The following is a 25,396-nucleotide window of genomic DNA, read 5'->3' on the forward strand; positions in this document are numbered from 1 at the left end:
GTCTGTTTTTAATTTAAAGAGTAAAACAGCTTTACTTAATTCTTCTTCTTTCACACAAAATAACATCCAGCAAAATCACATGTTCAGAATACAGCTCGCATTAGCATTGAGGAGGTGACAGTGCTATTGTACTATGGTAATGACATACAGAGGCAGTATACGATTTGTGTTTAGTTATGGCATCAATACAACACCTGAGATTCAGTACTGACACCAAAATAATATTTTTAGTAGATATACCAAAGAAACCTACAAGAGTAGACACCTACAACTCCTTTGCACTGCAAACTCCCACATGTTTTTCTACAAACCCCTTACCGAATTTCAGAAATGAGGCCAAGTTTCTCAAATGTTAAAGGGGCCAGTGTGTAACATTACGGGGGATTTATTAGCAGAAACGGATAATATTCATAACTATGTTTTCTTTAGTGTTTAATCACCTGAAACTGAGAATCGTTGCGTTTTCGTTAGCTTAAAATGAGCCCTTTCATATCTGCAAAGATATCTCGTGAAGTCATAACTTTACGAGAAAAAAAGTCGTAATATTACGAAAATAAAGTCACAACTTTACGAGAATAAAGTCGTAATATTACAAGAATAAAGTCAAAACTTTACGAGAAAAAAGCCGTAATATTACGAGAATAAAGTCAAAACTTTACGAGAATTTTTTTTATAACATTACAGGAATAAATTCAGAACTTAACGAGAATAAAGTCATACATTTACGAGAAAAGAAATTGTAATATTACGAGAATAAAGCCATAACTTTACGAGAATAAAATCGTAATATAACAAGAAAAAAGTCGTAATATTACGAGAATAAAGTCATAACTTTAAGAGAAAAAAAGTAATAATATTACGAGAATAAAGTCATAACTTTACGAGAATAAAGTCGTAATATTACGAAAATAAAGTCAAAACTTTACGAGAATAAAGTCGTAATATTACGAGAATAAAATCAAAACTTTACGAGAATTTTTTTATAACATTACAGGAATAAATTCAGAACTTAACGAGAATAAAGTCATACATTTACGAGAAAAGAAATTGTAATATTACGAGAATAAAGTCACAACTTTACGAGAATAAAGTTGTAATATAACGACAATAAAGTCATATTTTTTAGAGAAAAAAGTCATAATATTACGAGAAAAAAATAAAATAACAATTAAAATGACTCCTTTATATTATTATGACTTTATTCTCGAAATCTCAGATTTATGTTTTTTTTGCTAACTGCTAACTGTTAACAGGTAGGTAGCAGTTAACAGTTAACTGCTAACTTCTACCTGTAGCGCCACCTGGCAGGTAATGTGAGGTAGGTTTCTATTAAAGGGTATTTCTACCCAAATGACTTCCATGTCTTGTGTTATCTGATCATGGAGAGAGTCATAGTGTAGGATGCTTAACGTGCTCTGGGTGGACAGACTCTTAAACACCTCACCAGACTGCAGTTACCAATTAACCTAATTAAGATAGGCTAGTTTAGTTAGCAACCGTTACTGCAGCTGAAACCAGCTGAACTCGCTCATTATACACTATTATTATTATTATTTTATATTGATTTTTGTATTAAGACGGTGAAAATGACAGGACATTAGGAAACACGCGGTTAACGTTTCGGTTCAATAGTTATGTTTACATGTTGGAGTCGCGCTTCTTTGATAAGCTAACCAGCTAGCTAGCCGTTTCCTCCACGTGTTTTCAGTCGTGATGGAGTCTCTCTAACTCTCTCTTGTTAACACTCTGTTGATCTTCAACTGGCCGCTCGTTTCACTCATTTTCTGGACTTCATTTGGGACACTAAACCTCATGTTTCACCCGGTGTGGCCTGGCTGGCCTTCATCACACAGTTACGTGGCTAGTGAGTATGCTAGCGTGGTGTTGCTGCCGTCGCATCTTTTTACTGCTTTTCACAATGTGGTGAATGAACAGCCAAGTCCAAGTAAGTTAGTAGTTTAACTGGTAAAGGAGATATGTATTTAGGTTTCTGACTGGTTTCTGACTTATCACACACCCTTTATTCCTACTGCAGGAGACTTTGCATGTAAGATATAGTTTCTATGTGGCTGTAAGGTTGTTAGTTAGCTAATGTTAGATCAGGGGTCAGCAACCTGCAGCTCTGGAGCCACATGAGGCTCTTCAGCTCCTCTCCTGTGGCTCCCTGTGGATTATTAAACAACAAATTACTGGAAATGAAGAACTGTTTTTTTTGTTTACATTTTCATTATTATTTGTCATTGTTGTAGGTCTATGGTATGACGGAGTATTAGGGCCACATTGAGGAAAAATAAATAAATAAATCTGAGATTTCGAGAATAAAGTCATAATATTACTAGAATAAAGACATAATGTTATGAGGATAAAGTCATAATATTATAAAGTAGTAAATTTACATGTTATTTTCTTTTTTTCTCGTAAAGTTATGACTTTATTCTGGTAATATTATGACTTTATTCTAGTAACATTATGTCTTTATTCTGGTAATATTATGACTTTATTCTAGTAACATTATGACTTTATTCTCGTAATATTATGACTTTATTCTAGTAACATTATGACTTTATTCTCGTAATATTATGACTTTATTCTAGTAATATTATGACTTTATTCTAGTAATATTATGTCTTTATTCCAGTAATATTATGACTTTATTCTAGTAACATCAGTCTTTATTCTAGTAACATTATGTCTTTATTCTAGTAATATTGTGACTTTATTCTAGTAACATCAGTCTTTATTCTAGTAATATTGTGACTTTATTCTAGTAACATCAGTCTTTATTCTAGTAATATTGTGACTTTATTCTAGTAACATCAGTCTTTATTCTAGTAATATTGTGACTTTATTCTAGTAACATCAGTCTTTATTCTAGTAATATTGTGACTTTATTCTAGTAACATCAGTCTTTATTCTAGTAACATTGTGACTTTATTCTAGTAATATTATGACTTTATTCTAGTAACATCATGTCTTTATTCTAGTAACATTATGACTTTATTCTCGTAATATTGTGACTTTATTCTAGTAACATCAGTCTTTATTCTAGTAACATTGTGACTTTATTCTAGTAATATTATGACTTTATTCTAGTAACATCATGACTTTATTCTAGTAATATTGTGACTTTATTCTAGTAACATCAGTCTTTATTCTAGTAATATTGTGACTTTATTCTAGTAATATTATGACTTTATTCTAGTAACATCATGTCTTTATTCTAGTAACATTATGACTTTATTCTCGTAATATTATGACTTTATTCTAGTAACATCAGTCTTTATTCTAGTAACATTGTGACTTTATTCTAGTAATATTGTGACTTTATTCTAGTAACATCAGTCTTTATTCTAGTAACATTGTGACTTTATTCTAGTAATATTATGACTTTATTCTAGTAACATCATGACTTTATTCTAGTAATATTGTGACTTTATTCTAGTAACATCATGTCTTTATTCTAGTAACATTATGACTTTATTCTCGTAATATTATGACTTTATTCTAGTAACATCAGTCTTTATTCTAGTAACATTGTGACTTTATTCTAGTAATATTATGACTTTATTCTCGAAATCTCAGATGTTTTTCCCTCAATGTGGCCCTAATACTCCGTAGTACATCTGCTCTTTGACCCTCACTGCATTAGACTTATATACTATATACTGAGACTATAAACTGTGTTACCTTCATCACAATGCTCAAATGTTTTGCGGCTCCAGACAGATTTCTTTTTGTTGTTGCCTAAAATGGCTCTTTTGATAGTGAAGGTTGCTGACCCCTGCGTTAGCTACATAAAAAGCTTAGCACTAAATGTCTTGTTATCAATGACAAACTGTGGTTTCTTCATCAACAGAAGAAAACAGGAAATTCTTGCTGGAAAGGTAACACACATCAAGCTTCTCTTTCTACATGTTAAAATGACCATACCATGTACACATATTAAAAGTTAAGACACTTTGAACAAGATTATTTATCAAAAATCCCATTGTGTAAATGACACTTTCTAGCTGAAAGCACCAATAGTCAACAATACAGTATCGCCGCAATGTTAATATTGAGGTATTTGGTAAAAAATATTGTGATATTTGATTTTCTCCATATCGCCCAGCCCTACCACAAATAAATATGATTAACTAAGAGCTGTTTTGTTGTGCATTTTACAGCTCTGTATTTGATTTGGTGGATGCTTATAAATACCTCGCCTTAACTGACCCAAAGCTGCTGGGTTGGTATCTCTGTTTGTCTCCAGAGGACAGAAAAATAATACAAGGTATGTTTGTAAATGATTTGCTGCTTTTCTTAGTCATTATATAATTTTAAACCAAATGTAGTCGATAGAAAAGAAGTAGTCGATTCTTACGACACCTGTTATCCTGAGACACCTGTTTCCTTTCTTCTTCTGTTCCTTCCTTTCTTCATCTTCTAAATGGGAACGGCAAATATCTGGCAATGAAAAGAGTAATATAGCCATTGTTTTTATTAAATTTAAACCTAATAAATGTCTACTTGCCAGTGCCCACAATTGTGTAATACAGGGGGAGGACATTTGGGTAAAGGCGGCAGCCCATTTTCACGGTTTAAAATTGGGAGTCAGTCAAATGTAATAGTTTTCCTTTCTCCTAGATGAAGGAGGGTTTCACCACTTCCTGCAAAGACATCCCGCCCTAGGGCTGTCTCGCCATCATGTTTATGTGAACTGTAAGTCTGTTAATATGACGATATTATCTTCTAATAGCTCAGATTGAATAATTTGATAATGAGGATTTTTTTTTATTCACAATGCAGATTCCTTTGCATGTGTCTTACCTGCCCAGTCAACCATGACGTCCTCCTGGCCTACGCATGTCTCACGGTAAATACATGTGAATTGATAACATCACATCAACTGATTTATCATTTTACAGGGATTTATTGTTGAAACCGTTTTGTTCTCAGATCTACAACGTCAGGAGCAACGAAGAGCAGATCTGGTATTTGTTTTCTTTTATTAAGTGCTAAATATGATTTAAGTCTGTCACTGGTAGTGGTATGATAGTGGTATATACATTTTAGTCTAGGACTAGACTCCTTGTCTGGGAAACTGTCCCCTAGTTTAATGAGATATTTAAGATATTGTATAGAATTACATTAAAACCCAACTCTCATACTAGAAAAGCTTCAACTTACAGTTCTGTTTGTTTGCTCCTCTTGCAAGAAATATCCCATACACATCTGGACATGGACATGCTTCCCAATAAGATGAGGGAGGCTTTAACCTTGCTTGGCTGTACCCACTGCGGGGATGGATCACAAAAACATCCAACAGCCTTCAACAGCCCCACCACTCAGGAACCGAACCAGCAGAAGGCCAACGCAGTGAGGATATGAACAGTTTTCTGTCTGTATATGAAACAGATAAAGTTATATCACTGGTGTAGTCTTTTAACTGTTTCTAAGTTGTAAATGCAAAATTTTTGGCAATAAATAAAGGATGTTTTTGAAGGCTTCGTCCCATCTGAACGAACAATGGCCATCATGGCAGATGTCTAACAGCAGCGCAGCTGTGAGCAGGAGCCAGACTGCAATGACAAAAGGCCAGAGTGCTAACTCCACATATGCTGACGTCAGTCCATTACAGTGAGTATTGCATCTTAATGGTTGACACAAGATGTAATTTGTTCATTTCTTGAAGCTCAACCATGCCCATTTAAACTCTTTTTTTAATTTACATTTTAGTTATACATATCTGTAAGTAAAAATTGTCATTGTAATTAATCAGTTTGAGAAGTGATATAAGGGTGCTTTCACACCACTCCAAATGAAGGTGTTTGGACTGGTGTGAAAGCTGTCAATTGAACTCTGGTGTGGACCAAACAACCGAACCGAGACTGCCAGAAAAAGTGATTCTGGTGCGGTTCGTTTGTGGTGTGAAAACAAACCAACCATGGGATTTCATGATACCAGATATGTGATTTTAGCATGATTTCAAAAGCTAAACTACTAGTAAATCCATCAGCTGAGGGTGAAATCTGTTCAGGAAGCGATCTTACTGATCTGTATTGAAGGCCATGTATATAAGAATGTCAGCGTGGGTATTTTCCCTGATTAATAGGTCAAAAGCTTTTAAAACTGCAGTGCCTGTATCCGATTCCGTGTTCTTTGTCAGTCCATTAACTCAATTAAAAAGTGTGTGACGGTAATTTCACAGTAATACGCCCCATGTACAGTCCTGTCTACCTGTTAGTCATTATTCGTAACATGCGGTCAATTTGCAGTCTAATAATACTAGTAATGCTAATAATCAGTTATTTGTTCAGAAATATACACATCAGACGCATTAAAGTGATGCATAAACTTCTCTCAGTCATCTGAGTTTGATTTCCCCACGTGGGTCCTGATGATGCAGGATGTCAATCACCAAAACAGACCAATCAAAGAGTTACCTGTGAGTCTCTATAAAGTTATGTTTCCTCTGGTTCGTTTGTAAGAAAAGTCAGTGTGAACGGGAACCTTACCAGAACTAATATGCAATAATAATTTTTTTTCCTTGGTCCGGACCAAATGAGCCAAACTACCGGTGTGAAAGCACCCTAAAACTCCAACCTAGATCAACCAGGGCAAACCGCATTTAGCTACAATAGGTTATTCACTTCACTCAGGTGTGTCCATTTTGCAGTTAAATAAGGGCTTAATATGAATAAACTAGGATCTCCCTTAATACATGTCTATAAGTATAGCAAGTGTATTTTTTATGAAACTGTTTCAAGTGCTCTGTGTTTCATCTTGGTGTGTGCAATATGAATTCTTATTGATAGGAGTAACTTTATTTCATGATACAGGTCAGAATGGTCAGCATTTGAAAAAGACTTGCCTCCTGACTACTACAGCTTTAACAGTACTCAGGTGGACGGTACAGAGTACAGTGACGGGAGCATCATTCAGCCAGTTGAGCTACCACAGGTCAGCTCTCCTCCTCTGGACCCAGTTGAAGAAAATGGCTCAAAGGAAGGGTGTCAGGATCACATGGTGTATGGTACTGAGGACACTGTAAAAGATGATGAAGCTAGCTCAAGCTTTGATCAGAGTGATGTCTTCCATAGCATCATGGAGAACGACAAGAGCATACTTGTCTGTCTGACCAGCAAAGATGTGAAAGCACTCAACAGTGAGGTTCACTCAGGTCCAGCCGCCGCTGATAGTGAAGCACCGGCAGCCAACAGTGAGACCTTAAAGTCTGCTCAGTCTGTCATCAAGATTATCACTGCAGAAAAGTACACCTCCCCGATGCCCTGCGTTACTACCTGTGACATGATGGTCGGCACTGAGCTGGCACCGAGCATGTCAGCTGTCACCCAAACTGAGGATCCAGAAACGGCCGACAAGCACGTCATCACTGAAGTTCACATGGCAGACCTGGACTACCTCGCTGAGGTAAGGTTGAATCCAAAGAGCAATCGTTATAATAGCTACTGCAAAACATTACACAACTTCTTTTTAATGTTTCAGGAATTTATCAAACTCAAGACGACTCAGGAGGAATGGAGAGAGCAGAAAGAGAAAATGAAAAGGTAATGTATCAGACACACACAGTCCTTCATTAAACTTGGCCCCAAGGAATTTCTTCCACAGCAGGACTAATATCTTTTAATTATATGTATTTCCAGTTTGGGTTGTAAATCGAGGGAGGAATGTGAGTGTATCAAGCGTGCTGAGCGAGCAGAGCTGTGCCTCCTGGCCCTGCAGTACAGCATGTGCAGGCAGCACTGCTGGAGACTCCACTATGTCTCTGCTGAGGGAGGACAGCTCACCCTGATGTAAGGAGACATCAATCAATATTCATCAGATTTTACATTTGTTTACCTTTGCTCTTCCACTGAGACAGTTAATGGATGTCAAACTTTAGTTATATATTCATCCAGATGGACTATAGTATTTACCTCTCTCTGTAGGCTGAAGAACCCTCCTGCAAACATCGCAAGTGCTCTGCAAAAACTGGAATCTGACTTTAATCAGATGAGGGATAAAATCCTGGCGGGGGTTCCTCTGGAGCAACTCAAGCCTCTGTCTGTAGATTCTGAGAAGATAACCACATGTGCAAGTTACATCCCTGCACAGGTGAGACTCGGCCTACTAACCCAATAATGTCTAGTGATCTCATATATGTTAACCACAGCTGTAATAGTAATGGTCTAATTCTCCGTTGTCCCTGTTTAGATCATTGGTGATGTGCTGGGAAAAGTTCCATCTTGGTATGTTAGCACAGACATGCATGTGTGCCTGAAGTGTTTCAATTTTTAGCATGTTTAGCAGCCTCACTAGACGCTGTAATGTTGTCTTTTCTGATCCCAAGCAGCTCCCGGGAGCCACAGAAACATAAAGCATCAGGGGAAGAAAATAGACGTCCCGATGATCAAAGCAGAAATGCCTGCCAGGTATGATTACACACCGAGACGCCAAAGAAGAGTACAACTAATTCCAAACCCTTGCCGCTAATTGAACCCAATTTTGGCATTTATTCCTCATAAACAGCTTCCTCAGCACAGTCAGGGGAAGGAAAAGGAAAAACAAATTAAGAATGTGAACAGCAAAGCAAGGAGAGCTGTCACTCTGGTCCCGCAGGATAGAGATGCTATCCATAATGCACAAAAGCCAGAAGAAAAGCAGACAAGTAAGCAAAAGCATTCCTCTCACATTTGATATAATTACCTGGGAGTTGGTTGATTAAATCAAAGATGTGCTGTTGTTTGTGTGGACAGCAGCCGCAGGCCAAGAGCTCAACACAAGCGAGGCGTGGTACGATGCTGAAGAAGACCTGGAGCCTGCTGGAGCTGCTGGAGCTGCTGAGACGGGAGAGGAACCAACAGTGATCGCAAAAGCTAAGGCCGATGGTAAGTGGTCACTAGTGAATGAAGCACTATAACTGCACATGTAGAGATTTTAAATTAATTTTGGATCAAATAAATCAAGTGAATTTGTTTTAACCAAAGAATCAGCCAGTGACGAGGTCAAGAGTTCAGTCCTCTGTGTTTCCAACCTGCCCAGTAATGTGACAGAGGTGAGTTTGCACATTTCTGCTGTTGACTGCATCTCAAAGTAGTACTCAAGAGAGTAAGTGCCATTATAGTTGTCAAATATAATTCTGTATTAATATATGTTGGACATTTTCAACAGCAACTCAGATTTTCTAATGTGAATACATTGTATAGCACCATTAGAGCCAGCAGAGGGCACTACAGGCTTTAACTAAAACTCTGTCTTTGCCAGAGTGATGTGATGCTGTGGTTTGAGAAATACCACGCCTCTGAAGTCAACATCTCTGCTTTAAAGAATGATTTCAGGTGAGTGACCGCTCTGCTATCTGAGAACATCTATTGCAAAACAAGTTACTTGTGAAATTACTTTCTTTTCATCCATGTATTAGATTCATGTGTTGCAGTGACGTTTATAAACATAATATACGACACGTTGTCCTGTAGCTTATTACTAATACAATACAAGTTGGGTTTAGTGGCGTGACGCTGTCGGCACAGGTTGCTGATGTCGGCTACTTTTTAATTTGCCAGAACTAGGGCCGTTAAAGTTAATGTAATAATTAATGCAATACATTTTTCGGAGGTGGTAGCAGGCTCAGTTTTAAAGCTAGTGAAGATACTGGCATCAAACGAAACTAGAAAACCTGAGGAATCCATTGGTACCAACCATGTCGTACTAGCTTGTCTGGAAGGAGGTTAAATAACGCTCCAAACTTACACTAAATTTTGGAGAGGAAAATCTTGCATGGCCATTTTCAAAGGGGTCCCTTGACCTCTGACCTCAAGACATGTGAATGAAAATGGGTTCTATGGGTACCCACGACTCTCCCCTTTACAGACATGCCCACTTTATGATAATCACATGCAGTTTGGGGCAAGTCATAGTCGAGTCAGCACACTGACACACTGACAGCTGTTGTTGCCTGTTGGGCTGCAGTTTGCCATGTCATGATTTGAGCATATTTCTTATGCTAAATGTAGTACCTGTGAGGGTTTCTGGACAATATTTTTATTCATCAGCATCAGTTTGCTAAATCAAACTCTTCATGCAGCAAGTTCTAACGTCAAAACAGCAATTTGCCTCCCAAATCGACACATTATCAGTGAAACAACAAACCTGTCTTGCTGGCTGCGTTCTCTAGAGTTGCCATAGTGATGATAAGTGGACCCCAGTCTGCCGAGGCTGCTGTGAGAGAGCTGCACGGCTGCTGCATGCAAGGCCATACTTTACATGTGAAGCACATCATCAGAAACACTGGTGGGAGCCAGAGCCAGAGCCAGACCTCAGCCTCCGTCAGGGGGCCTGAGTCCTCACAGGATGCCAACAAACCACAAACTACCAAGACTGACTCCAGCAGCACTGAAAGAAAGGTGAGAATATGAGGAAAAGTATAATGAGATCGTCTTCATGTAGAGAAACTGGTGGACATATGTAGAACATTTTTGAAGTAAAAATTCAGACATCTTGGATTACTCCTCCTGAAGTGGTTTACTGTACATGCTGCATTATCAGCAATAGCTTCTTTTTTTTTTAAAGTCTGCATTTGGTGCTGTCAAACAGATACAGCTGCTTTAAATCTGTCCTGAAAAGCAGGACAGTGGCCACTTGTATTTAGTGTTACAGAAGCAATTAGTCAATCCATAGAAAATTAATCTGCAATTTTCAAGTAAAAAATGTCACATGTTCTCTGATTTCAGCTTCTCAAATGTGAGGCTTTTCTGCTTTCCTTTATATTATATATGGAAGTGAACTGAATATGTTTAGATTTTGGACTGTTGGTCGGACAAAACAAAGAAGTCACCTTGGACTGTGGAACATCATACTGGGCAATTTTCACTGTTTTCTGACATTTTATAGACAAAATTATAAGAAAATCGTTAGTTGCAGCCCTTAAATAAAACATATAATTATCTAATATAAAGAAAATTTAAACAGCTGTATGTTTTTTTTGATTGATTAATGTCTCTGTCCTCTCTCTAGCTGATGAGCCAGCCACCGCTCAGCTCCAGCATCAAGACCAGGAAGGTGGTCTGCATCTCCCCCACAGCAAAGGGAACCTTTGTGCCCCAACACTACAGCACCATGGGAAGCTTCGATACCCTGATGGCAGAGCTGACGCAGCGCCACCCCGACGTCGGAAGGCAGAGGATTGTGGACGCTCTGATGGAGCTGAAGGCCAAGCACCGGGGCATCCTCTGCGGCCTGCCCCTCAGGACCATCAGGGAGATGACGTCCAAGCTTCTGACCAGGCCAGCGAGTGCCACGCAGTTATGAGGAAGCAGTGCTTCCATTTTTTTGTTGTTGTTCTGAATAGCATCACAATTCCTCAAGTTTTTCTTTATAACTTAAATATTTAAAAGAAGGTGGAAGCAATGAATATGAAAAAGTTGTTCTTTAACTTTGTTACAATCTACCATAGTGTGTGTACTGTACAAGTAGCATTGGATTGTTTTTGATTATTATTATTGTAGGCTTTTTTGGATATTCAAACATTGAAAGTTTGAGGGCTTCACACAGTGCCTCCTCTGCCAGTTGTTCGGCAGTTAAATTATTTTTTAAAGAAAATAGTTTATAAAGATTTCTAAAGGTTGCATACAGTTGTATTTGCAGTTTTGTTTGTATTTTTTTGTGTCTTCTGTCAATAAAAGGACACACATTGAAATATTTTCCTTCCTCCAGCTTTGTTGTGCTCAATAAGCCCCTCTCTGTGTGTTTGATTCAATGTCTTTCTTTGACTAATACAATAACAGGGTATGTTATTGTAGATACGCCAACCACCAGGAGGAGACAACACACTCGAACATTAGCTATTGTTGCACACTGTTAGCCCTGTAGCAGAGCTGAAGAGAATAAAGGCACTCGCGAGCGTGCATGACGTGACAGCCGTTGGATTTACCCGGAAAAAAACAGCCCGCATTCTTCACATTAAAAGCAGTCCACAGGCTGATAGAAGAAACCCAGAAAGTCGTGGAAGGTCTCATTCCTAGATTACACCCTGTTTACACATCGGCAATAAAAAACGTTTATACGTGCAGAAACTTACATACAGTCCCTTTAACTGATTCAAGATTCAAGGTTCAAGATGTTTATTGTCACACCAGTTATACAAATACAATCGTGTGAAATACTTTTTGCTGGGAAGCTCCATTAAGAAAACAGTAAGTTAAAAGTTGGTTTCCAAACTATATGGAAGTATACAAGACTCTAAGAAGCACTCTACAAACTACATTAAACAAAAATGGGAGAAAGAGTCAGACTCACAAATAACAGAGGAGGACTGGACAGAAATATGTGAGACTCAGGCTACTACTACAAACTCGGGATCCTGGAGGGAGTTTGGATGGAAGAACGTAGTGCGATTTTTCATTACTCCTAAATTAACAGCACTGCAAACAGACACGCAGAGCCGGGGCTTCTGTTGGAGGCAATGTGGAACCTCAATGGCTGATCATTTCCATATTTTTTGGGCATGCCCTAAAATACAGCCATATTGGCAAGAGGTGGCAACGGATATCCATAAAATAATTGGAATAAAGTTAAAATACTCATTCATTACACTATACTTGGGAAAAATGCCAGAAATTGTTTTTCACAAAGATAAATATTTAATAAAGACTCTCTTGGCAAGTAGTAAGAAAGCCATAACGCGAATGTGGTTGCAGACTGATCCTCCAACATTAGAACAATGGCGGGGTATTGTAAATCAAGTGTATTGTAATGAAAGACTCACATTTATTTTAAGGCTGGAATTGGAAAAAAGTATTGAGTACTGGGAAAAATGGATTGTGTATTTACACCGTTGATTGAAGTGTGACATTTTATATTAAGATGTATTTACAAAAATGTACTGTGATTTGATATTGTAACACCCATGATGACCTCATGTTCTTTGTTTCTCAAATAAAAAAAAAGAGTTTAAAAAAAAAAAGAAAACAGTAAGTTAAGTAGCAAAAAATAAAACAATAAAAATAATAGTGTATTTTATATATATATATATATATATGAGCAGTAGAGGTTGAATACTATAAAAATATTGCACAGGCATTTTTTTTTTATATTGCACATATTGCATTGATTGAAGTATTGCATTTGTTTATTGCACTTTTTGTGAGGGAGAGAGTGTTGTATGATTTATCTGTTTAAGAGTCTGATGGCCTGGGGGGAAAACTGTAATGTATTGTGATGCATTTTGTTGATTTCTCTGCTGGTCATGTTGCTGTTGACCTCTGCAACAAACCCAAATGACCCCTGGACCAGTCCTTGTTGGGTGCCACCACTAGGTGTCCGCACCAATCTGCAGGCCAGTCAGGGTGTCAACCAGCTACATGGTGCCAACAGCTCCACAAAGCAACGCAAGGGTTAATGTAATCCCTGGTAGGGAATGGGCGGAGATTACAGCTGGGACGCAAAAAAACCGGACTAACCGAACAGGCAAACACTGAAATCTGGAGAAAGAAGATCTCTGCTGGGAGTTATGTAAAGTTATTCATCTATTTGGGGCCTTTTTGTCTCCTCTTTACGCACATTTTGTACCCATACTGGACAGAGGAGTGCCATGAAACCGATGGAGAAGTTGTGGAGTTGCTGTCAGCGATGGGTGAAGGAGACAAGACGTGGAAGTCTGTAGAGGAATCCCAGCAGAGAGCCTCCAGGAGCGGATCAACAGGATTGTGTGGTGCGCTCCTTTTCTTCTCTTCTGCACACTTTAAAACAATGGAAACGTCTCACTGCTTTATGCACGGATCCTTCATTATGTGCAGCTGAGATGGTCTAAGCACGCTTTACTGGATTACAACACATCAACAGGACTAAATCCTTGCAGAGAGCTGATGGTAAAGTAATACTACCGGTGTCAGCTGTAGAGATACAAAATATATTCTATAAACACGACCGAGTGACAGCATGTGGAGCCTGAGGACGTGGACGTGGAGAGCTGCTCTGTGCTGCATGCTTCTGCAGACATGTCTGCTGCACAATGCCAGAGGTAGGAGGACAAAAGCAGGAATTGTCTGCTTCTTTGCTTTTGCAATAAATTATCTTCTGCTATCAGCTTTGTTTTTGCAACAAGGACATCACACAATGTGGGTCAGTGTTTGGTGCAAAAACACACACGAGGTGGTGGAGAGCTGCTGTAGACTGGAGCCACATGGAGGCAAGAGGCAATATTTGGTTGTTTATGTTTATAGTAGAGAGAGATGACTCTGTAATGAAAAAATATCTATCATTAACCCATTCAAACCCCACAAACAAATTTAAGAATTGTATAATATATCAGTCTTAAATACCCACAGGCTTCCAGGTCCATATAGGCCTTTGGGTTACAGGAATATAACAATTATGCAAATGTCATCATGTCAACTCACTAAACACAGACTGACCTGAAAAATAGAAACACCCCTGTAATGGTATGCATACTTCCTTTGTGAATATTATGATTTTTAATTGTTGTTGGCACTGTGTCAGATCAACAAACTTTAACAAACACCGGCTCACAGGTCCCTATAGGTCTTTAGGTCAAAGGAATATAACAATTATTAAAATATTATGTCAACACACTAAACACAGACATCCCTGCAATGGCATGCATACTTCATTTGTGAATTTTATTGTTTTTAATAGTTAGCACTGTCAGATTTGTGTGTTTTATTGGGCAGCATTTGTATTGTAAGATGATAACATTTTGTCACCTCATTTACAGATAAATAGAACTACTATAAAAAAATATATAATATAGTGCATTCCAATGCAACAACTACAGTTTCCAACATAATAGAGCTGAATAAACACGTCTCAGACACACTGCCAATGAAACTTCCACAAGATAGTTGTTTATGTTTACAGTGTAATAGAGAGAGATGGCTCTGTAATGAAAAAATAGTTTTCATTAACCCATTCAAACCCCACAAACAAATATAAGAATTGTATAATATATCAGTCTGAAACACACACAGGCTTCCAGGTCCATATAGGCCTTTGGGTTACAGGGATATAACAATTATGCAAATGTCATCATGTCAACACACTAAACACAGACTGACCTGAAAAATAGAAACATTCCTGTAATGGCATGCATACTTCCTTTGTGAATATTATGATTTTTAATTGTTGTTGGCACTGTGTCAGATCAGTTGGTATGTTGTTTTTTTTGTGTTTATTGGGTGGCATGTTTATTGTGAGATGTCATAACAACGGTTACCTAATTTAGATAAATAGAAACATCCTATAATATAGTGCACTCCAATGCAACAACTATAGATTCCAACATAATAGAGCTGAATAAACACCTCTCAGACACACTGCCAATAAAACTTCCACAAGATAAGAGACAAAATAATCCCACTGTTGGGAAATTTGCAGTGTTACAGCTGCAAAGTGGACAGTGCAAACAGCAAGAGGCATCAGTAAAAAAACAGAGCAAAATAAATAGAAAGTAAACCATAAAGATATAATAATAAACAGTAAAAAAGCAAAATATAAAATATATTAAGGCTGTCAATCGATTAAAATAGTTAATCGCAAATAAATCACATTTGTTATCTGTTCAATATGTACCTTAAAGGGAGATTTGTCAAGTATTTAATACTCTTATCAACATGGGAGTGGACAAATATGCTGCTTTATACAAATGTATGTATATATTTATTATTGGAAATCAATTAACAACACAAAACAATGACAAATATTGTCCAGAAACCCTCACAGGTACTGCATTAAGCATAAAAAATATACTCAAATCATAACATGGCAAACTGCAGCCCAACAGGCAACAACAGCTGTCAGTGTGTCAGTGTGCTGACTTCACTATGACTTGCCCCAAACTGCATGTGGTTATCATAAAGTGGGCATGTCTGTAAAGAGGAGACTCGTGGGTACCCAGAGAACCCATTTTCATTCACATATCTGGAGGTCAGAGGTCAAGGAACCCCTTTGAAAATAGCCATGCCAGTTTTTCCTCGCCAAAATTTAGCACAAGTTTGGAGCGTTATTTAACCTTTTTCCTAACAAGCTAGGATTCCTTTGGTTTTCTAGTTTCACATGATACCAGTACCTAACTTCATGTCCTCATAGAAATACATAAGTGATTGTTTTACCGGTTCTGTAAGCGTCCCACCCTGTCTATGATCTTCTCCCATCCCTTCTCAGGTCTTAACATGTGTATGAGTGGCAGCGCTACGTCCTGTGAAGAATGCCTCCTGATTCACCCCAGTTGCGCCTGGTGCGCACAAGAGGTATAACTTAACCTGCTGCTTTATTTTCAGGATTTATACTGAAATAATGATTATAGGCCACACATGTGTCATTATATTTCAATCCCGTCATCATTTATTTTGTCAGTAATGCAAGGCGTGTGTCTTTCCATCCTTCAGGAGTTTGGGAGGGGGCGGACTCTGACATCACGGTGCGATTTTATTCAAAACCTGCAGAACAGGGGCTGCGAGCCGCGGTTCATCGAGTACCCCGTCAGCAGCATCTCTGTCCTGGAGGACATGCCTCTGAGCTCTAAAGGGTCCGGGCCCGTGTCCGGGTCGACCCAGTACGATGTGGTCCAGATTATGCCTCAGAAGATCTCTGTCAGCCTGCGGCCAGGTATATATACAGACATGTAGAGTCAGGGACAACCACTGCACATGCATGAGAAAAGTTTTCTTATGAATAATACAAAGCTTCCTTCCTCGACTCTTTAAAGTGTTTTTGTGAGTAAACCAGCTAACCTTTTCTTTCCACCTGCTCCTCCAGGAGACCAGACGTGGTTTGGGCTGCAGGTGCGGCAGGTGGAGGATTACCCAGTGGATCTCTACTATCTGATGGACCTCTCTCTTTCCATGAAAGACGATCTGGACACCATCCGTAACTTGGGCACCAAGCTGGCACTGGAGATGGGCAAGCTCACCAGCAACTTCAGGCTGGGCTTTGGCTCCTTTGTGGACAAAAACATGTCCCCTTTCTCCTACACAGCACCCAAGTATCAGGAGAACCCATGCAATGGGTGAGTAGAGCCAACAGGGTTTACTGCATGTTTACGTGGGGTTATGCTTTGATGGCTTTTGGATTCAAATTCTAATGGATATATTAATATAATAGGTACTAGTGCAGTGTTGATTGCTGATTTTATTTCGAGACTTACAGTTCAAAAGTTACAAGCCAAAATGTAAAGTTCATTGTTATAGCGCTACCATCTTGCCGAATAGCACCACATTGGACACTGCACTCCCTTGGGTCATGAGCGATACGCCCGCCAAGTGTGGAGTAGATCGGATGAACGGTTCTCGAGATATGTGAAGGACACACAGACAGACAGACAGAGCTTCCTTGTTTTATAGGTAGATGTCAGCCCAGTGTAAATGTAGCCCCACCAACAAGAAGCCTGAGCTGAAGAAGTGCTCTCTCATGGGCCACAGTAGATGAAAGAGGCAATCCTTGAAATAATAATTTACTCTAACCCACATGTTCTATTTCTGCACATTCATGAATCATATATGGTTGGATATCCTGCAGCTGGAGGGACGAGAGATTCTTCATATTTGATAAAGCAGAGTGAATACGCAGCAGTTCTCTCCTCCGGGATGTTGATGAGGGCAAACTGAGAGGGGGCAGCAGAATAGATAAGAGAGTAAAAAGCTGTGGCACACGATGTTTGCCCCGGAGGTGAGACTGCTCTGCACTAAACTCAGCGGCCGCCATCGCGCATCACTTCCCATCTAGGTTATGGCTTTGGTTGGGTGCATATGTATGTGTGTGTGTGTGTATGTGTGTATGTGTGTATGTGTGTATGTGTGTATGTGTGTATGTGTGTATGTGTATGTGTATGTGTGTGTGTGTGTGTGTGTGTGTGTGTGTGTGTGTGTCAGTCACACACAGTGAAGCATGGCAGGAAAATATTAAAAGGGATAGATAACAGCATTTTGACCCCGTAGCAACCCAGTTTACTTCTGCTATTGCTCATCCTGTTTATAAAAGAAACACGGCCCACATCTAGTTGAACTGGAAGAATGTCTGATTTTACTAAAGCTGTCCTCGACCAAAGGAATTCTTAGACGACTAACACTCAATATAATATAATATAATATATAATACGATTATGTCGACTAATCGATTAGTTCAATGATTCCCAACCTATTTCCCTTGAAGCCCCCCCTACTTGTCACCCTAAAAAACATTACAAATCCTCGAACAAAATCCTCAATTTGAATAAACTCAGTATATTAAAAAGTGTATTTTTTTTATTGAATCAACTCTCTTTAATGAATATAACTCGTTAACATAAAGTGAGATCTTGACGGATTTGCCCAGCGACTGCAGATACATATTATGATCTTCTGTAGCTACTTCATTTATTTACTATCATAGTGTTAGTGCCGAAATAGATTTTTTTGTTATTGTGGTTCAAATTTGATGTTTTTGAAAGGCTAAACGCCAACAAATATGGATTGAAGCTGAATATTTCATTAGATTTTGCTACTAAGTAGCAAAAAAAACATATATTTTTAAAATAGTTTTATATACAGACTTTCTATGCAGTATGTGTGTTATGTTTTTTATTTATAAATTACAAAATGTAATTTTGACGACCTCAGAAAAGGCAAATCCCTGTGATCTTTTGCGCCCCTCCAAAGGGGGGCTCGGACCCCAGATTGGGAACCATTGGATTAGTTGATTAAATCAACAGATCTGTGAAAGTTTCTCCACAAAGAATCACACAAAATCCTGTTTACCAGAGATGTGCTCATAAGTTTCTTGGAAATAAGTCATTCAGCATGAAAAAAAGCATAAAAACGGAGTAATCGACTAAAGAAATCTTAATTGACTAAGACCAAAAACGAGGAGGCAGCCCTAGATTTTACATTTTAAGCCGTTCTCAGAGCAAAATCCACGGTCTAAAAAATGCTGCTAGGATTGATGCAAATATTTCATTAATGTCATCAAAATCAAGTCAGCTTTTTTTATCAAGTGTTTGTGGATAAATGTCCTAGATAAGTAGAGATAATACAAGCTGCTTTGAATGTTGTCCTGATGTGACTTTCAGAGGAAACATCTCTTCCTCTCTGTCACCCTGCACAGATACAAACTGTTCCCCAACTGCGTCCCCACCTTCGGTTTCCGCCACATCGTCTCACTGACGGACAAAGTGGACCGTTTCAACGAGGAGGTGCAGAAGCAGATGGTGTCTCGCAACCGGGACGCACCAGAGGGCGGATTTGACGCCATCCTGCAGGCAGCTGTTTGTAAGGTGACAAGTGTCTCATCTCTTCTCTTCATAGAGGCTCACATTCATCATCCACTACTGAGTAGTATGTGTTGACATGGCTGCGTTGAGTGACAGCACACATTCGGATCAGATTGAGGGGAAAGCCGCTGTGAAACTACTGAGATGCTCCCGTGACAAGCGTCTGGCCTATTTGCCTGTTAATTAAAAGCACCAAGGGGGACAGACAGGAAGTGCAGTCTGGTGCAGCTGGTTAAACATTGAGGACGAGTCACTCGCAGGCCCGGTCATATCCCTGCTCTCTTCTCCCTATTTAATTGTTTTCTACAGGAAGAGAATGACTCCTGCCTTGTAATTTACTCGTGCTGCACTATTTCAAACACTCACTGGTTAGGAGGCGGGGCTGGTCCGTCCGAAGGCCTCATTGATCCTTTTTTTAAAATTGAGAGTAAGTCAGGTCAGCAATTTAATGTCACGGTTATCACATGAATATGACTTTAGATAAGTAAATGGAATTAAATACAGTGGAAACCGCTTATAGTGATCAAGGTTACAGTGATCAGCCGCTTATATGGATCAAAAAGCTTAAGGACAGAATCATTCCAATACAAATGCTGTTTAAATATTTCGTTTATAGTAATCAAGTAGTCTGCTTACAGTATTCATTTGGGGTCTTTTCATACATGACAACATATGGAAAAGAATTTATATATTTTATTTTTATGATAGGGTCATCATTTTAGAATTGCACTGAAACCACTGACTTAAACAGCACAATACTGTTTTAGGCTACAGACTAATTATATTTTATATAAAGTACTGTGCTGTATTATATTATATTTGAATTATACACAGTACAGTAATGTAATTTGTACAGTAATTCAAAAAGCATTGTACAGCTGTACTGTATTTTGAAACAGTCAGTATAATTCAGTAATCTGTCCATTTCATTACTTTATATTCTTCTAATAAATATACAAATGTCAATTAGACGGTAATCTGCATGAGAAAAGTTAAAATAATCATCCGCTTATAGTGATCAATTTGAGAGAAATTAGCTGTCATGCATGTTTTGACCGTACTGGGGGAAATTTTAGAAGCAGAAAATAATGATTTATAATCTTTTATTATGTAAAAATCCTACTGGAGATGATAAATCTTCTGTTGGCTGTGAATGTTTTGAAATAATGTGTTTAATACACATGCTTTGTCACAGTTTATTTTCTTGCAACATAATTCTTTTCCTCAATAACAGGAAATGGTTATTGCTGTGTGTAAAAGCTCAACCTTCTCACACAACACATTTTCTGTTTTGCTACAGTTTAAAAGGGGCCTCTGATAGGGGCATCCACAGCTCTTTTGTATACTGTACAGGCCTCATAATGAACAAAGAATTACAAAATCCCTCTCCTCAGCGGCTGAACGTTATGTTTCTTTAGTGGCGTGCATTAGTCAGCACATTAGTCAAACGCTCACACTGCCGTTGCCTGTTGTTTCCTATTGATAATGGCCAGAGGACTGGGCCTGTGGCAGAAAACTCTGGCTGTTGCTACACTCACTGTTTAGTGTGTGTTTGGATCGGTGGTTCTCAAGCTTATGGAACGTGATAATGAGAACCCGTAGAACCCAGAATATAAAGCTATTCACTAATGTGTTGATGTGTGGTTTCTGTCATCTGTAATTGAAATGTCTCCACACATAACTGGCTCTAATAACTAACCCAAATCATCCCTTGGTGTAATCCTACTAACCAAACCAAACATGATTAGATTAAACCCCTCCCTCCACAACAAGACGGACACAACAACCATATCTTCTGTTGTCCCTGTAAACAGGAGGAGATCGGTTGGAGGAAGGAGGCGTACCACCTGCTGGTGTTCGCCACAGACGACGTACCTCACCTCGCTCTGGACGGCAGGCTGGGAGGACTCGTCCAGCCCCACGATGGACGGTGTCACCTCAACGACAACAATGAGTACAGCGCGTCCACAAAGATGGTGAGAAGAGCTGCTCTTTCTGTTGTTTGGCTCACAAACAAAGCAGTGTTTTATATCAGAGACTCCACTATCATTTTAATAAGTTAAAAGACTTTTATTAAATAAAACATTACAGTAACCTTAAAGGTCGTGTCGGTAATGCTGAGAAACTAGCAAGAGTACACTAGATTTTAAAAAGGATTCAACTGAAAAACTCAGCCCAGTGTTGCCAACTCTTTTCAAATGAAAGTAGCTTGCAGCACCAGCTGCTAACTAGCTCCAAAAGTCCCTAAATCTAGCTAGAAGTCGGCAACACTGACAGTCCGTCCGTTCAGGGCTCCCTCCAAAGCAACTCCCCCAAAATGATCATTATGAACAACGAACATGACTGTTGTTAGTACTCACAGCTGTCAAGCTAGCAGCTTGTGGAAGACTCTGGTGACGCGCAATGAGTGCAAAGGCAGAGTGCACACATGCTGAATTGGCCGAAAAGCTTCCACCATGGGCTGACTAGAGCCGACAGTGCGGGACACACCGCAAAAAAATTTGAACATTAGTGGAATTATCTTATATAAATATCTTATAACAGCAAATTCAGCTTTAAATGATGTAAGAAACCTGGAATCTACTGTAACACGCATCGCCATAGTTCAATAAATCTCGGGTACTTTTCCGTAGAAAATCCAGCTGTAAATGGACACTGGAATTTCCAATGTTTACCCAAAGAGTGACTGTCTGATACGTTGAGCCGGCTACCTTCTTTGTGAGAGTATGTTCACCTTTTATGGGTTCCTGGCTCCACTTGGCTTTAATCCAAGCCTATACTGTATTACTGGATTTGAGAACATTTTATGTCCAGTATGTTCGCTAAATCCGCCTTTATTTCAAAGACACACTTGAGTTAATTCAGCTGAAGGAAAATGAGGCATTTTTAAAATTCTTATTCAACCCGGCAATTTGAGTAAGAACACATGGTTATTAATAGCAGCAGCCTGCCGGGGGGGTAATTGGCCAGAGAAGGGCCAATACACTAGTTTACACCTGGAGGCTGCCAGTAAAACCACAGATTAGACTGCAGACTTGTGAATACACAGCTCAAGAGCTACACAGGTACAAAAAGGTGAACATATTTCTCTTTGAAACTCTCTTTGATAAAATATGATAAGAGTTATAATAATAATAATAATCAGGGGCCAGTGGAAGAAAGTCTTTCTCACATGATAAGTTTAAACAGTTTCTGGAGATGCCAGAGGACTAATGCTATAAAAATGGATCCATATCATGTGGACGGCACCGTGCTCCCATTTAAAAGGGGATTTTTTTTATCCATTTGATTTTCTGGTTTGTTTTTCTGGTTTGTTTTCCACTAAAAGCAGAATTTCAAAATACTGATTGATAGTTTGAAGTCCTATTATGGTTTCAACAAGTTGCAATGATTTCTCTTTCTGTTTGTGGGACAGATTAGCCGTGTTTGTATTCGAATTTCTAAGTATCGCATTAGAAAAGTTGTATGGAAACGGCAAAATCCGATAAAACTTCCTTGCGAAATTAAAGTTTTTACTCTCTCCTTAGGTGGGTTTTGCCTTCGTCGAAAAAGAGTTGATGCGAATAAAGAATAAATTCTGATGTAGCGAACATTGGCGTCTTCTCGGATACTCCCGTAACGTGTGAATGCTCGTTTTCTTCTCCAGACATGAAAGAACTATTAAAACTTGCCCAATTGAAACAAATTCCTGAAGACCTCTCTCCATTTTTCTCTCTCGTAGATGCTTAGATGGCCAACTTGTTTAGTTTCCGTTGTCGTGCCAAGAAGTGATCATCCGCCAAAAACTGATTTATCGGCCAGTTTCTAGTCTACAGCTGCTGTTATCTGGATCAAACGGTCATTATGTGCAAATACACATAACTGTATGTCCGTTGTAACAGCAAAGGTAAAAAGTACTGTGTTGGTTTATAATCTAGGGCACAGAGCAGGTAAAATAATGCAGATGAGATCATTTCTATAACCCATCCGTAAATCATTATTATTACAGTCTATTTCCAAATATAAACAAAGATACTAGACATTCCAAACACATTATCGGAAACAATAGTAGCCTAAATTGCCTATATCACACAAACGACATGCCTGACTAACTAAACTGCAAACACTGGTTTGGCCACAAATTGTGATTATTCTGTTACAAGAAACGTTAAAGTTTCATAAAGACATGCCTATGATACTATTATACCACGGACATACAGTTATGTGTATTTGCACATTATGACTTTGATCCAGATAAAAGCAGCTGTAGCCTATAAATTGTGCGATACAGTGGAAATCAAAATTTGCTTAAAATTTGCTTGACAGTTGAAATGGAAGCACAGCTATTGTTCTTTGTTTCTGGTTTTGAGTCAGCGTGTTAGACTGTTATTTGATACAGATCACTGAGAGTTTGTTTTTTCCCATCCATCTGAAATCAAAAATGTCAGTAGGGACTGAATTGCATCCAGATAAAATAACCACATCTCAAAGTTCAATCTGTAATGCTCTCAGACTAAAGAATGAACTCTTGTCTCAAAGAAGTCAGCTTTTGCTCTGGTGGCAACAGGCCAGCAGAGCGATGTAAACACAACTCTGGGGTCAGGAGAGCATCAACATCCGGACCGATAGCCAGCTTCCTGACTGGGAACTCTATGTACAGTATGTATGGATGGAAATACCCATAATGCCTCTTGCCATTTCTTTTCACAGGACTACCCCTCTCTGGCTCTTCTGGGGGAGAAACTGGCAGAAAATAACATCTTCCTCATCTTTGCAGTGACAAAACGGCTGTATGTTATTTATAAGGTACTTTGATTTTACTATTTTAACTTAACCCTTTGAAACCTAAGCAGTTTCAGGGAGTTTTGTGCTCCTGTCACCTTTCACTCACTCTCTGCATCTCTATGGAAACAGCAAAACCATGGCTAGAAGTAAACAGAACTAAAAAATGTTTTTGTGCAGTATAACACTAATGCCATAAATCATAAAAAAGAATAAAACAAAAAAGGTTGAATTTTTTTGACAATTTATTTTACAAAAAATTTAATTTATATACAAAATGTTTCCAAGTGCCCACAAGTGTTATCAATAGTAGAAAAAAAGGCTCCACATGCTATACATATTGAATTATTTGCACTTTTTACAACCTCTACTCGAACCTCTCCACTCCGTAAACAGCCTGCAGCTCAGTCGAAGTTTCACTGAATTTTTGTCACGTGAACGTTAATCTCAGCCGAGTTCAATCGTGGCTCTTCTGTTGCGTTGAGGAGCGCAGAATTTAATGTTTTTTACAACATCTGGTTCATGCAAACGGTTTATTTTTGGTGACATTTTTAAATGAGCCATGTTGAATAAAGTCACCATTCTAAGCTTAGATTTTGGTTACATTTCCTGATGGAAGCGTTCATCACACCTGATTCGTTCAAGGACCGTCGGAAATTTTAAAATACAATGATACATTTTTTTTCTGGCTATGATAAATGGTATAATTTTGGCAATATTTCAAAATAAAACATGCCTTTCGAACCCACCGGCGGGTATCTATTAATTATATATCTATAGGTAACTAATGCTGTCTCTTATTTCTTCCCTTACAAAGAATTTTACTGCACTCATACCTGGAACTACAGTAGAAATCCTGGACCAGGACTCTAAGAATGTAATTCAGCTGATCATCGCAGCGTACAATGTGAGTAAAGAAAACCTGCGTCAGTGTGGCTGTCAGTGTGTGTGTGCGTGTGGTTTCCTGTGTGTGTGTGTGTGTGTGTGTGTGTGTGAGAGAGAGAGAGAGAGTGTCAAATAACGACCCAGAAGGATTTGAGAAGCAAGATAAGAAGAGGGGGGAGGAAAAGGCAGGGGAATTCTTTAAAGTCTTCCCACCACTGTGACACTGTTAATGAGCCTCCAGCTGACACTGGTGGTTACACACAAGCTGGATTTCTCATTTTGGTGGAGAGGAAGGGGCGCTGAAGTGGTTTTAACAGCTGACTTTGTAGCAAATTAGATGGAGATATTTCTTAGTTTCAACACTTTATTGATGTGTGTATAATGCAAAGATGGCGCCACAATCTATAGTGGAAAAGTACACAACACCAAGGAGTTTTAAGAATGACAAAGAAAGAGAAAGCACAATGACCCCCCCAACCATGAAAATCATAAATAATAATAGCAATGAAA

The 25,396-nt window shown here is 38.7% G+C and overlaps 2 protein-coding genes across 5 annotated transcripts in view; both read left to right on the top strand.

Annotated features, from left to right (window-relative positions):
• Window positions 1-1,220: 1,220 nt before the first annotated feature.
• rbm44 (RNA binding motif protein 44) lies at window positions 1,221-11,682 on the top strand. Of its 4 annotated transcripts, none has more exons than XM_037790959.1 (20): window positions 1,221-1,318; window positions 3,857-3,884; window positions 4,167-4,273; window positions 4,627-4,701; window positions 4,789-4,855; window positions 4,939-4,973; window positions 5,198-5,358; window positions 5,486-5,619; window positions 6,822-7,413; window positions 7,489-7,550; window positions 7,647-7,796; window positions 7,932-8,097; window positions 8,197-8,231; window positions 8,333-8,414; window positions 8,512-8,650; window positions 8,739-8,870; window positions 8,970-9,037; window positions 9,247-9,320; window positions 10,157-10,385; window positions 10,996-11,682. In XM_037790959.1, the coding sequence occupies exons 5-20, from the start codon at window positions 4,824-4,826 to the stop codon at window positions 11,287-11,289; spliced, it is 2,385 nt and encodes a 794-aa protein (XP_037646887.1). In that variant the 5' UTR covers window positions 1,221-1,318; window positions 3,857-3,884; window positions 4,167-4,273; window positions 4,627-4,701; window positions 4,789-4,823; the 3' UTR covers window positions 11,290-11,682. The 4 variants fall into 4 exon arrangements, with proteins under 4 accessions (XP_037646887.1, XP_037646884.1, XP_037646885.1 ...); XM_037790956.1 differs by lacking the exon at window positions 1,221-1,318 and adding an exon at window positions 1,377-1,945; XM_037790957.1 differs by lacking the exon at window positions 1,221-1,318 and adding an exon at window positions 1,379-1,945 and having other exon boundaries at window positions 8,336-8,414.
• A 1,730-nt stretch (window positions 11,683-13,412) lies between these two features.
• Window positions 13,413-25,396, top strand: part of itgb5 (integrin, beta 5) — a 57,549-nt gene continuing 45,565 nt past the window's right edge. The window contains exons 1-8 of the mRNA XM_037789318.1: window positions 13,413-13,999; window positions 16,159-16,244; window positions 16,383-16,602; window positions 16,753-17,002; window positions 19,075-19,243; window positions 21,055-21,216; window positions 23,930-24,025; window positions 24,819-24,908. Coding sequence (XP_037645246.1) covers window positions 13,918-13,999; window positions 16,159-16,244; window positions 16,383-16,602; window positions 16,753-17,002; window positions 19,075-19,243; window positions 21,055-21,216; window positions 23,930-24,025; window positions 24,819-24,908 — 1,155 coding nt within the window. The 5' untranslated portion in view covers window positions 13,413-13,917. The remainder of the gene's footprint in view (window positions 14,000-16,158; window positions 16,245-16,382; window positions 16,603-16,752; window positions 17,003-19,074; window positions 19,244-21,054; window positions 21,217-23,929; window positions 24,026-24,818; window positions 24,909-25,396) is intronic.

This window comes from Sebastes umbrosus, chromosome 13 (assembly GCF_015220745.1).
Source record: "Sebastes umbrosus isolate fSebUmb1 chromosome 13, fSebUmb1.pri, whole genome shotgun sequence".
Lineage (NCBI taxonomy): Eukaryota > Metazoa > Chordata > Actinopteri > Perciformes > Sebastidae > Sebastes > Sebastes umbrosus.